A 13,244-nucleotide genomic window follows, 5' to 3' on the forward strand; every position below is an offset into this window, starting at 1 on the left:
TGTCTCAAATTCTTAATAGGCAAAGGTTTAAAACAAATACAAGGAAGTTCTTCATGCAGCGCACAGTCAGCTTGTGGAACTCCTTACCTGAGGAGGTTGTGAAGACTAGGACTATAACAGCGTTTAAAAGAGAACTAGATAAATTCATGGAGGTTAAGTCCACTAATGGCTATTAGCCAGGATGGGTAAGGAATGGTGTNATTATCTGTTAGGTTCACTCCCTCTGGGGCACCTGGCATTGGCCACTGTCGGTAGACAGGATACTGGGCTAGATGGACCTTTGGTCTGACCCGGTACGGCCGTTCTTATGTTCTTATGTAAATTCAAGCAAAGCGCTCTGCAGCAGATAGATTATGTACAGTCTGTAATTTACCAACATATCTAAGAAGTTGGCTTCTGCTGTTTAGCTTAACTGACTCCAATTTCAGGGTAAAGGATAAAATATCTTCAAAAGATTGACACATCAAGTGCTAAGCAGATTATTAGTCATTAACTGGAGTATGTGTTAGACATCTGCATACTCTGTGACTCAACATTGTTAAAGCAAAGTTTCCCCTTTAGTTACCTGGGTTTGTACTACAAAAAAGACTGGGGGCAAGTCATGTAGTTGATGCTTATTTTTTTAGTATCCAGTAGCTCTACACATGGTTCTTCCAGTTCGTCAACTACAGCTGTAGATAAATTAACTAACCCCTTTAAAGTTGGCTGCTAATAAGCACTGGGAATCGTAAGCAGTGGTGAAATGGGCACTAAAGACACAACTTTCAAAATAGGCCCCATCCTCCCAGATATGCTGTTTTCACACACTCTGCTAGCATCCCTACCAATAAACCTTAGGGTGGGTTATGAAAACTGTCATGACTGAAAACAACCAAAACTTGCCATTCTGTTGTTTTTGAGCTTAGAGGTGAAAATGCATTGATGTGTAACAGCTGAAAATGAATAAAGCCTAGGGTCGTGGAAGTGGGGCAAACTAGAAAGTAACTTAATTCATCATAATTTTTCACATTTGCATTTAAACACACTGCACTATGAACAGTTCTCCACAATACAGTAGGATTTATTAATAGAAAATACGTCAATATGAGTTAGTCTTTGTACATGTTAGTAACATGCACAGTGAAACACTTTTTTTGGTCAATCTATAATTTTATATTTCTTTCATATTATTTGAAACCAGTGATTATTTGATTTTTTGGGCTTAAATACATTATTTGTCAAAATGTATTTCTGTGTTAATATAGTATTTTAAATCATAGTTCATCCTTTAAATATTGAATCCATATTCAATTTCTCTCCCCTTCCCCCCCAATCAGTATAGCTCATAGTAGTGCAATTTTGTTAGTATTGAGATAGGTTAACCATTCCTTCCAGACCATAAACAACATTTTAATAAAACATTGAGATTTATATAGAACTACACAGCTAATCAAGATTCTAATAAGAAGCTTGTTTAAAAAAGTCCAACATTTTACAGTACATCAAATGCAGTTTATACATTTTTGGAACATTTCTCGCTCTCTGTGTTTTGTGGTATGTTACAAGGCTGAAGGGAGTAGCAGTAGGTGGACATATTTTCCCCAATATTAAAAAGAGAAAATCTTACATATCCTGTCTGGCATGGGAGATGGCACTGGATTGCCAGGGCTGGAAAGAAGCCAGGAAATTCAGCACCTTCCCAAGAGTCAATACAGCAAGAAAGAAAATCACTATTCTGAGTACTTGTCACTGGAGAAGAATGGAATAAAGGGGGTGAGGGGAGGAACATAGACAGAAAGAGCTTTATGCCATTTTGTGCCTTTAATCCAATATTTTTCACTTGACAAATGGTCAGCATTTCGTTTCGCCTCATGGTGAAGAGAATCTAGAGGAGACAACATGGGTATTTTACCTGCTCAGAGAATATACATAAACAAAACTTACAACTTTCTGCATTATATAGAATCCAAGGTCCCTTAGGCCTAAGTGCACGCCTGTAACAGGAGAAATGCATGAGTCTGATGGGCATAGTCAATCAGGGTGAACTTCAAGTCACGAGTGATATTGCTTTTTTTTTTTTTTAATTTTCTTTATACTGAAAATGTTCTTCGTTCCAAAGAGTGCTGCAAATGTCACTTATCTTTTTAACATCAACTTAATAAAGAAAATATAAGCCTGTGTCCAGAATTATGAATAATATTTGTATCTACCTCAATATACATTTGGCATATGGTGCCACTCCCTCCTTTTTTTTCATGCAATTTTTCCTCTTTACTACAAAGAAGAGCTAAGGTTACTTATCATACACTGGGAAGGTTTTCCAGAAAGATTCAACTACAGTGCTAGATTACTGATAAACCATGTCTACATCACAACACTTGCCCCAGTGACCTGTACTGTTTTTGCTCTGTAATACAGATAAGGATTTGAGAAAGTTTTTCCTGCCTCTGAGGTATAATTCAGGCAATGCTGGGACTATTACAATAAGGAATCACAGAAATGTTTGTATCCCTAAAACAAACTATATGCTGAAGCTTCACTAATTTACAAATATTTCATTTGCTTTGGATCTAGTTGTGTCAAGACTGTGCATTGCAGTTAGCTAAGTGATATGAATACTATATATTGTGGATTCAAATTTTTTACTTCCAAGTTGTAGATGGATGAAGATAAAAGTATCTCCATTCACTGCTCCAAATTTTGGGAAAAAAAATAAATAAAAAAGCTCATTCTAGGTCTTATCGGTTTCATTTTTTTAAATGTACAGAAATGGTCAATGGCTTTTATATCTAAGGAATATTTTTGATATGATTAAAAGAAACACAACTGTGTGCTGGGTCCTTGTCCAGATTTAAGAACCGATCGTGCCAGCCTGTTGTGGTTTGATGTTCTCTCTCCCTCAGGAACATGAAGAGATTACACTGCTTCTAACTGTAGCACTTGCTAGTCCTCGGGTGGCAACACAGATTAGGCTGAGCTTTGTCTCCATGGTAAGAATGTTGAGGTATGGGATCTTGAAGGGAATAGCATCTAAGAATGAAGGAATGGTTAAAACCTTATAATTCCACTTGGAACTGTCCTAATATTTTGACTCACTAACAATTGTGGGTGAGGAAAAATACATACTAGAGTTTCCACTGTAAAAAAATTTAAGCTTGAACAAGGAGAACAGCAGATGAAAATAACTCTATTTTTTTCTCTTTCTCTCTCTCTCTCACACACACACATACACACAAAAAGAATATTATGCATACATGGACACACAAGCAAGAATGTGTATTTTTATGATAGGTGCTTGGAAATAGACATTCTTAGCAAATATGGATGACAGATCAATTGTAATTTATTTTCTTTTAACACTGTATCATCATAAAGAAAACTGGTATAAATGAAAAAATCTATTTCAAATATCTACATCTAAAATTTTAGGCAGTGAAAAAGCACTTTGTTGACAAGGAGTGTGGAATGATGAATGTTAATTGTCAGAAACTGCTGAATGCCTTTTTTTTTTTAGTTGCCACAAACAAATTCACATATCAGAACGAACAATACTGCTAAATATTCCTTTTTGTTGTTGTTATTAAAACGTACTGGGGAAAAGAAAACAAAAAAAACTGGAAATTCATACATCTTTCAAAATTTTGAAATTGAAGCAATATTTAGAACCATAGATGATGAAACACTGTGGCATTGGTGTAATATACACAATGCACTTGGTTTTTTTTTTATCTGTAATGTACATCAAATACTTTACAACAATGCATTAACAAAAGGCAAGAAACATCTTGCTGTACAGAGGAAACCCCAAATGCAACTTGAAGCCTAGATTCACAATGAATAAGGATATTAAACAAAGTGTGAGAAGCTGTTCCCCATAAAGTATGTAAACTGCTTAGTGTCTTGTGCTTAACTCTTGACCCACATCCACTGTCATATTCACTCTCCTTCCTTCGGCCACATTCAGTGTACAGCACCATTGTTTTAGACTCCATAGGCCAACAGTAAAGTTGTCCCACACTGTAATATATATATATATCTATCTTTCTAATGACTTCCATGTTTAACTTTCATTTCTTTTAGCCTTCTAAAATATCTTAAATTTTCCATACTGATTATCAGGGCCTTCCTATGGAACAGGCTTTAACAAACTAAATTTGCAGGAAAAAAATGTCTTGTGGTATGCATGCACATGCACAGTTCCTGGAGCTTTTGTGTCTTGCCCAAGCCTCAAACCCAGGAATCTGGAGAAGCTGGATAGTGGCTTGTTTCATAGTTAAGTTCACTATAGGGACGAGCAGCTGAATAGAAGTCGACGTAGTTGCCAGTTGATTTTAATCCCAGATGCATGTTGTATTCACTTGCAGGTGGGCGATGATGCACTTGATCCTCAAAGAAGGACTCATCATAGTTTCTTGTCGAATTCTGAAACGGCTGGTATGGTTCATAATCTTTTCTACTGGGCTCCTGTGGAACTGGCTGTGTTGAAACCTAGAAAGATAATAACACCCACAGCTTGTTAGGTGTGAGTAACACTGGAAAACAAACTAGCACAAGGGGTGCACAGCCAACAGTTCCGGCTCATTTCAACTTATCAGGCTGGAGTAAGAATGCTGCCAGCAGTGCTTTATACTCACATTTATTACTGCTGCTAACAGATGCTGGTTTGCTTAAAGAGAGGTGGTTAAACAGCAAAGGCTGTAGGATTTAGGCTTGGGCTGTGTGAACTAGTGGTTGGTTTGAGCCATAATCGTGGAAGATTGGAGCCAAACAATGTAACTTGCAGCCACCTCTACTATACTATAAACCCTGACATGTTCAGTTCCTTCCCGTATCTTACTCAGCTTCTTATTCTGTCTCCATATAACTGGACTTCATCATCGGACTCAAATGTCTAATAAAGGCACCAAATTAAACAAAGTTTTCTTTGGGGAAACCTTTGGCCCATGCATTTTTTTAAGATAGAAATAAGATGACTCAGACCAAAATTTCTAAACCTGGGTGACTAAAGCTTAGTATCAAGGCACCTAAATAAAAGTGGTTGGATTTTTCACTGATGCTGACACGCAGCAGTTCCCACTGAGTTTAGTGGGATTTGTGGATGCTCTGCACTCTTACAAATTGCTTTACTTAAATTCCTCAATATGGATGAGGACTCTAACTTGAGGAACCCATATGTGAAAGTCTTGGACTTAGTGCCTTGAAATATATCCCGTTTCTACCTTTAAATTGAGCTATTCCCTAATCTCTTTATTATCTAACATTTAAATTGCTGTTATAGTTCTTTGATAGCCTTGGATCTTGTGTATCTGTGATGGGTCAGAACACTCCTCCTAATCAATCACAGAAGCTAATTCAAACTATTTCAATGATTTGTTTTTGCACAGCTGAGCCTGAAAGTTCTGATAGGGAAAATTTAAACTACAAGATGAATTTTATAAATACAGTGCTAAGTATCTTCCAGTCATGAAGATACAGTGCTAAGTATCTTCATGACTGGATGTTTTTCTAAAAAAATATGCTCTAGTTCAAGCACAGCCACTGGACTCGAAGCTGGAATTAACACAGGGAAGTTATATTGCCTGCGTTAGTTAGCTCAGACCAGATGATCACAATAGTCCCTTCTGGCCTTATAGTCTATGAATCTGAACTCCATTCGTTCTGCTTTGCAGCCTCTGTGTAACTACAGCCAGCTTTCCACTGCATCCCTTTAAACATCTGTCCTTTTCTAAATGCTAGAGATCACAGCTCACTTTTTTATGAGGAGCATGTGTAGCTTAAGCTTGTGCTAGTGCTGGTCCCAGACCTGCCAGCACCTTTCTTTCCTCTAAGGAATCCCTTGATTGGCTCCAGTAAACGGATGAGAGAGAGAGCGCATGACAGAGAAGCAAAAAATCCTGTATTAATCTAGATCCCCCATAGTGCTGCACCTCATCCTAGGTTGTGAATATTTTTGGAAATTTTAAACACCATTTAAAAAACCAAGAACCTTTAAATTGTACTGAATGAGAGGGGACATGATAGCAGTTTTCAGGTATCTAAAAGGGTGTCATCAGAAGGAGAGAGAAAACTTGTTCACCTTCCCCTCTAATGATAGAACAAGAAGCAATGGGCTTAAACTGCAGCAAGGGAGATTTAGATTGGACATTAGGAAAAAGTGCCTAACTGTCAAGGTAGTTAAACACTGGAATAAATTGCCTAGGGAGGTTGTGGAATCTCCATCTCTGGAGATATTTAAGAGTAGGTTAGATAAATGTCTATCAGGAATGGTCTAGACAGTATTTGGTCCTGCCATGAGGACAGGAGACTGGACTCGATGACCTCTCGAGGTCCCTTCCAGTCCTAGAGTCTATGAATCTATGAATCCCACAGGCAATATTCTGGTATGTTTTTAACATGCTATGTGTACAGTAAAGGCTAATTTATGATGTGTGGCTGCACCAGGGAGGAGGGAAAAGATGCAGTCATGCTTTCCCTGGTGCAGCTGGACATTTCGTGACTAGTGCTCTGGGACAGCTGGCAGGATAACTGGCCAGTGCTGCCTGTAGTGCTCTCAGCCCCAGCATTGGTGTGGCCATATGGCCATGGCCTCACCAGCCCATGGCTGCACCACAGTCCCGACAGACGTACACGTTAGATCTGCAGAAGAAGTGTGGTAACTGCCTCCTCCAACCATGCTCCCTCGCTTGCTCTTCCACTGCACAGGCATAATGCTCTTCCTCGCGTAGAGCCTCCCAGTGCGGCTCTAGCTCACAGATCCATCACAGAACTCCACATATAAATCCTGCTTTTTCCCTTCACTCTAGCTGAGCCCACTACACACTACCTAGTATGCCATGACATCACATGCTACTGCATGGAGAGATCTGCAAGGCTATTGTATAAGCAGGGCCAGCTCCAGGCACCAGCTCAACAAGTAGGTGCTTGGGGAGGCTAAGGGGCAGGGGCGGCATGTCAGGCTCTTCGGCGGCAATTCAGTGGCGTGTCCCTTGGTCCCTCTCGGAGGGAAGGACCTGCCGCTGAATTGCCGCCAAAGAAGAAAGTGGCGCGGTGGAGCTGCTGCCGATCGCGATTGTGGCTTTTTTTTTTTTCCACAGCTTGGGGTGGCAAAAACCCTGGAGCCGGCCCTGTGTATAAGCATCATGGCCAACACCATGTTCCTGGATGTCTCGGTATTTAAAAGCAGGGGAAGAAGTATAGCTGCACTGGGACCACTGCACAGAGTGTCAGTGTCACCCATCAACTACCACTGAAGTTAATGTGAGAAGAGGATGCTCAGCAAATCACAAGAGGTGTTCGGCACCTCACAGGATTGGGCTCAGTATTATTACAGCAGTCGTGGTTTCAGTATGCCTAGATTCCAGGGGGTTGTTAGTATCTTGGACACACTGTTTCAGCCCAAATGTTCAAACCTGGATGCCTTGGAATAGAGATTTGGACACTCAGCTATTCCAACCCAATGGAATACAACTGTATCGAATACTAAAAAAACAACTACAGACCTGGGACTATGGCTTAGTCACCAAAAGACACTGGCCTCACATAGGCTAATTGTAATGAGCATCATAAATGCTGACTGCTGTTGGGAACGAAACTCCCTGGGTGCTGCACTAGCTCACATATTTTGGGAATGCCCTGTATCAAGAATTTCTAATTTGAGGTGAGTCAAAGGACCAATCTGATAGTAGATGCTTAACTGGAGCCCTTCCTCTTATGTTTTGTTCTTGGATATATTCCTGATGCCTGGAGATTACCTGGTAACAAGGTCGTGTGGTTCCAATGTGCAGATTTGGGTGCTAAAAAATTAATCCTGCAAACATGGAAAAGTTGATTCCCACCAAACATTGATGCCTGGCTCACTGATATGGCTGATCACACAGCTAACAAATGACTGGCATTCTGCAGAAGGGGAATGCCCCAAAAATATAGAGCGATTTGGGCAGACTTTTTTTAGATGTCTGTGATTAATGTAGACCCTGAAGAGAGACATGTCACTTCCCCTCCCAGCCCTTTGACCTAACTCCCTTTACCTCCTTTGTGTATTGTGATGAATCTGGTACTTTGGTATATTTGTTGTTTTTGGAAAAATGTAAACAAAATTATAAATATGAAAAAACAAAAACAAAAAACAAAAGAAAACCCCAACAGCCTTAGCTACCTAAAGTTAGGCACATAAATAAAAATGTCCTATTTTTTTTGCAATTTCCATGAGTTGTGTGTTCTCTGCATCGCTGAGAGTAGGCCTGTTTAGATGTCTAAATATTAGGGCTGGTCACAAAATGTTCATCAAAATCATGTTTTGACAGAAAATTGGGTTTGAATTAAACAATTTTTTCTGCAGAAAGTGCTGCTTTTCCACAGAAAATTTACATTTACACTTTTCATCAAGATACCAAACACCTGGAAACCGAAAAGCTTTTGGATTTCAAACTACAATTCCCATTAGGAATTGTGGGGGCATTTCTGATTTACAATGTTTGGTTCCCAGCCAAAATTTTTTGCAGAAAAGACCACTTCTACTAAATATGGATTTATGTACCCGACAAGTCTGCACCAAGTTCATTTTTTGCCTTAAAGTTGCTGTCTCATTTCCCATTCTGAAAAATGGATATAACACTTACATACTTCATGGGGATGTTGCAAAAATTAATTAGTGCTTGAGCACTTTGAGATCTGTGAATGAAAGGTGCTATTTAAGTGCAACACAGCATTGTCTATCATACAATTAACAAACAAACAATTCCACAATAATCTGAAAGCACTCTATTGGTGGGGGCTCAGGAAATGCTCTTTTGTATTCCACTCCAACTCCATATACATCCACATTCTAATAAGGGGTATTAACTTGCCAATTATGGTACCAGTTAAATACACAGGCTACTCTACTTTTTCACGAGCTGTTACATGCATACTGTGATTTTACTGGACAGACTATTTTAAAAAGATTTCTATTTAGGGAGTGGGTCTTTGCTTGTGTATGTGTACGATTGCCTACTGGGTGGAATGTACACACACATGCACAAATTCTCTCTTTAAAAAAACCACTGTGGGAATTTATGTTTGCGAAAAGTGTCTGACTGACAAATATGGAAGCTAGTGGCCTCTGTTAACATGGGGTATAGCACAAACAGCTCACACTAAGGATGAAAGGGCAGATCAGTCTCTAGGCCCGTTCAGTACTTGGCATCTCTGCTGAAACTTTTAAACAAGGAGAGCCAGATACAGTAACTCCTTGCTTAATGTTGTAGTTATGTTCCTGAAAAATGCTACTTTAAGTGAAACTATGTTAAGCGAATCCAATTTCCCCATAAGAATTAATGTAAATGGGGGGGTTAGGTTGCAGGGAAATATAAATAAATAAATATATAGTTTTAAACAAACAATTTAATACTATACACAGCAATGATGATTGTGAGGCTTGGTTGAGGTGCTGGAGTCAGAGGGTGGGGTATTTCTCAGAGAATGCCTTGCTGCTAAATGATGATCTAGCTTTTGGCTGAGCCCTCAAGGGTTAATACATTGTTGTTAATGTAGCCTCACACGCTACAGGGCTGCACAAATGGAGGGAGGAAATACAACAGACACATGGCAGTGGCTGCAAAGGTTCCCTGAAACTGAAAGTGATAATGAACCCCCACTATCCTGCTGGAGTGCATCACTCTCTCCACTTTCCGAAGTGCTGGGAGGTGCATGTGTGTGTGAGACAGAGACACACACCGTGTGTGTGTGTGTTTGTGTGTGTGTAAGAGACACTCTCTCTCTCTCACACACACACATGCACGCACCATCTGTGTGTGTCAGAGAGATACACACAGAGACACATACCGTTTGTGTATATGTGTGTGTGTGTGTGTGAGAGAGAGAGAGAGAGAGAGAGGGAGGCGCATTGTCCCTTTAAGTATGCTGAGCCCACTCTAAGAACATTGCCTTTTTAAGTAGATCAGCAAGTTGAGAAAGTAGCTGCTGCCAGCAACCTCCCTGAGCCCTGTCATATCCCCCCACCCCGGTTCTGTGGAGATTGGGTACAGGAGCAGGGGGCAGGAGCAGGGGTAGGGGGACACCCTGACATCAGCACCCCTCTTCCCCCCCATCCCCTGCACAGCAAGCAGGAGGCTTCTGGGAGCAGCTCCAAGGCAGAGGGCAGAAACAGCACATGGCAGTGTGGGGAGGGATACATAAATTGCCCAGCAATTGATAGCGTGTTGGGCAGCTGCCACACAGGGAACTTAGAGGAGCTGATAGGGGGGCTGCCGGCCCACCCTGGTTCCGGACTGCTCTTCCTGCATGCAGTGGACAAAGCAGGTGGCTGTCAAATAATGTTATAAGGGAGCATTGCACAACTTTAAATGAGCATGTTCTCTAACTGATCAGTGCCATAACAACGAAATAACGTTAACTGGGATGACTTTAAGTGAGGAGTTACTGTAGTGTCAATGACAGTACTGTTTTTTGTGGTGCAGATACCTGACCACTTGGAACTGGATGCACACCACCAAAATCATGGAACATAAGACATCAAAAAACCATGAGGTTCCCACTACTGGATGAGCTAGAATTACTTAGGCAGAGTCCAGTGCTTTTGTAGTCTATGCAACATACATGTAGTGCCATCTATGTACTGTATGACATGACAAATTGTTACAGATTTTGGAAACTTGTGTCCAAATTCTCTGCTGGTACAGAACAGCACAACTCTTTTGAAGTCAATGGAATTGCTACCACTTGCAAAAGCACAGAATGTAGCCCTCACTGTCCACACTTCTCTATTATTTTAATGTTTTTGATTGTTCTAACAGGCAAAACAATGAATACGTTTGCACTTTTTGTATAGAAACTAGTATTTTACTGTACTCACATACCTGGTTGTGTTTGATATCTTCAGCAGGTGCACCATAAGAATTCCTGTACAAAGTTGAGATTCCAGCGTTTTGAGCTAAAGACAAAAGTAAAGGAGAAAAGTATTACCAGACATGTCTCTCTGCAGGATTTTTTGCAGTGATTTTGCTGTTATTACACTACATACATTAACATAATACTGGTTAAGATTTGTCCCAAGTAAAAAACATTCATTCTGGAATGAATATATATATATAAGAATTAAGAATTGGAATCTTTGGGTATATTGAGAGAATGATAGCTTTTCCTTTTTTAATTAAGAGTGTGAGATTCTTAATTTGGGATTATTTCCTTCTCTTTGTGGGTTTGTAGATTAACTGTGCTGATTAAAAGCAACAAAGAAGGCAACTGAATTGCATCTTTGAAAGCACCAGCATGTACCTAAACTTTATGAAGTGTGGCTGTTATGTGAGTTCACTTTTGCTTTCACTTGCAAATTATCATGTAAATGCCAGACTTTCCTTACCATCAAATAGTCTCATTCTTCACTTTGCTGTGTACATATATATCACTTATTAATGTTAGTAGGTGGAAGTTATACTGAATCCGTGGATTCCACATATAAGTCAATAAGAAAACTTGGTATGCAAACAACAATAAACCATAAATCTCAGGCTAAGTACATTGTGTTACAGTATATCATTTATACATTTAACAGATGTAACTATAAATACTGGGACTAAACAACTTGGTACTTTGGTCCTTGGATCAGACACTTAGGATGATGATGGTCAAATGCATGAATTAGCTGCACTGCAATGCTGCTTTTGTTATAAAGTGAAACCAACCACTTGGGGGGAAAGAGATTTAAATTAGCTCCAAAAATGAACTACCAAAAGGCTGATATCTGGTGAAAATGAAGCTATCTGGATGATCAGGCCTCAGCCTGTGAACTAATATCACTCTCCCCCAAGATGTTCCACAGTCAAGCTCATTGAGTGAATTGAGTTATGAGCCTGAAAGTGTTGACATGAAGCAGTAATTCTAGGGACAAGAAAAATATCACATCTGTCCTTTAGAGATGCTTACATTTTTAGTAGGGATTTCAGTTTTTCTTCTTTTCCAATAACCTTTGGAGCCATGAGTGTCTCAAATGGGGCTGATTCTACCCCTCCATTTGCCCTTACAACCTATCTGAGATACATATTGCAGATGTGGTTGGAAAAAAACTTGTGCATTTTGGATATTTGCAAGAATGCAAAGTAAATGATTTGTGCAGTGGCTGCAGATCACTCACAGGGAGCATGAATATAGAACAGGTACTTATCCTGCAGTAACTATGGTGCTTCAAGATGTTGTACATCTTACAAGAACGTAAGAACTGCCATACTGGGTCAGACCAAAGGTCCATCTAGGACCAGTATCCTGTCTTCCGATAGCAGCCAATGCCAGGGGTCCCAGAGGAAATGAACAGAACAGGTAATCATCAACCATTCCCAGCTTCTGGCAAACAGAGGCTAGAGACACTATCCTTGTTGTAATCAGTGTGGTTCCTACTGTAGGTACATATGTACCTAATGCACACAAGACTATAGTTTTTCTGAATAGCGGAGCATGTGCCTATGTCACCTTTGCTCCTATACAAAGGCAGAGTGGGAGTGGCTGCGACCCTCCTTCAGTTCCCTTGCAATTCAAAGCCCAGGTTAGCTGAGGACTCTGAAAAGCAGGGATGGAGGGCAGGTCAAGGGATCCACTGACTATAACGTCTCAAAGAACCAGGATTTCTGCAAAGTAAATAACCATTCTCTCTCTTTGAGCATGTGCCAGTGTGGATCTGGTGACTGGCAAGCAGTATCCTCTCTGGACAGGTGAATGAGGAAGGCCAGTCAATTAGTCAAATAATGAGTAAAGCACTGCTTTCCTGAACTTGGCATAAGACTTGGCTGCCATGTCAAGGGTGCAATGTTTGACAAAGGTCAGTAGGTTGCTCTGGAGGTCTCAGGTACAGTCACATTCCTGAATCAGGCTGAAGATGCTGCTTGTGCCCTGGTGTAGTCTGTGGAGTACATGGATTGTACACTGATGTTTAGAGGGAAAGGCTCACCAGCTACTTGATAGCAGGCAGAGCAACATTGTGTGATCCGCTTAAAAAGTCTCTCTGCTGGGAAGGTTTGGCCTTTTGATGAGCCGAGTATAATCACAAAGGGACGAAGAAATGGTCTAAAGGGTTTAGTCTTGTCCAGGTAATGGAGCAAGGGTCTGGAAACATCCAAGAAACCTAGCCTCTTCTCTCCTCGTGTCGAATATGGCCAATAGGTTGATCAGTAAGGCCTGGCAACTTGCCACTCTGAGTTGTAAAGAGCAGTAATAGTAAGCTTTTTCTCCCAGACACATTGAGCCTTTTTGGATCACCGACCTACTCCCCCATCCCC

The 13,244-nt window shown here is 40.4% G+C and overlaps 1 protein-coding gene across 5 annotated transcripts in view; it reads right to left on the reverse strand.

Annotated features, from left to right (window-relative positions):
• Positions 1–1,082: 1,082 nt before the first annotated feature.
• Positions 1,083–13,244, reverse strand: part of CTNND2 (catenin delta 2) — a 1,230,307-nt gene continuing 1,218,145 nt past the window's right edge. For all 5 annotated transcript variants that reach the window (XM_075062683.1, XM_075062682.1, XM_075062681.1 and 2 more), the window contains 2 exons: positions 10,836–10,909; positions 1,083–4,467 (listed from right to left, as the gene is read on the reverse strand). In XM_075062683.1, the coding sequence (XP_074918784.1) occupies positions 4,207–4,467; positions 10,836–10,909 (335 nt within the window). In that variant the 3' untranslated portion in view covers positions 1,083–4,206. The remainder of the gene's footprint in view (positions 4,468–10,835; positions 10,910–13,244) is intronic.

The sequence above is a fragment of the Chelonoidis abingdonii genome, chromosome 2, assembly GCF_003597395.2.
Source record: "Chelonoidis abingdonii isolate Lonesome George chromosome 2, CheloAbing_2.0, whole genome shotgun sequence".
NCBI classification, from domain to species: domain Eukaryota; kingdom Metazoa; phylum Chordata; order Testudines; family Testudinidae; genus Chelonoidis; species Chelonoidis abingdonii.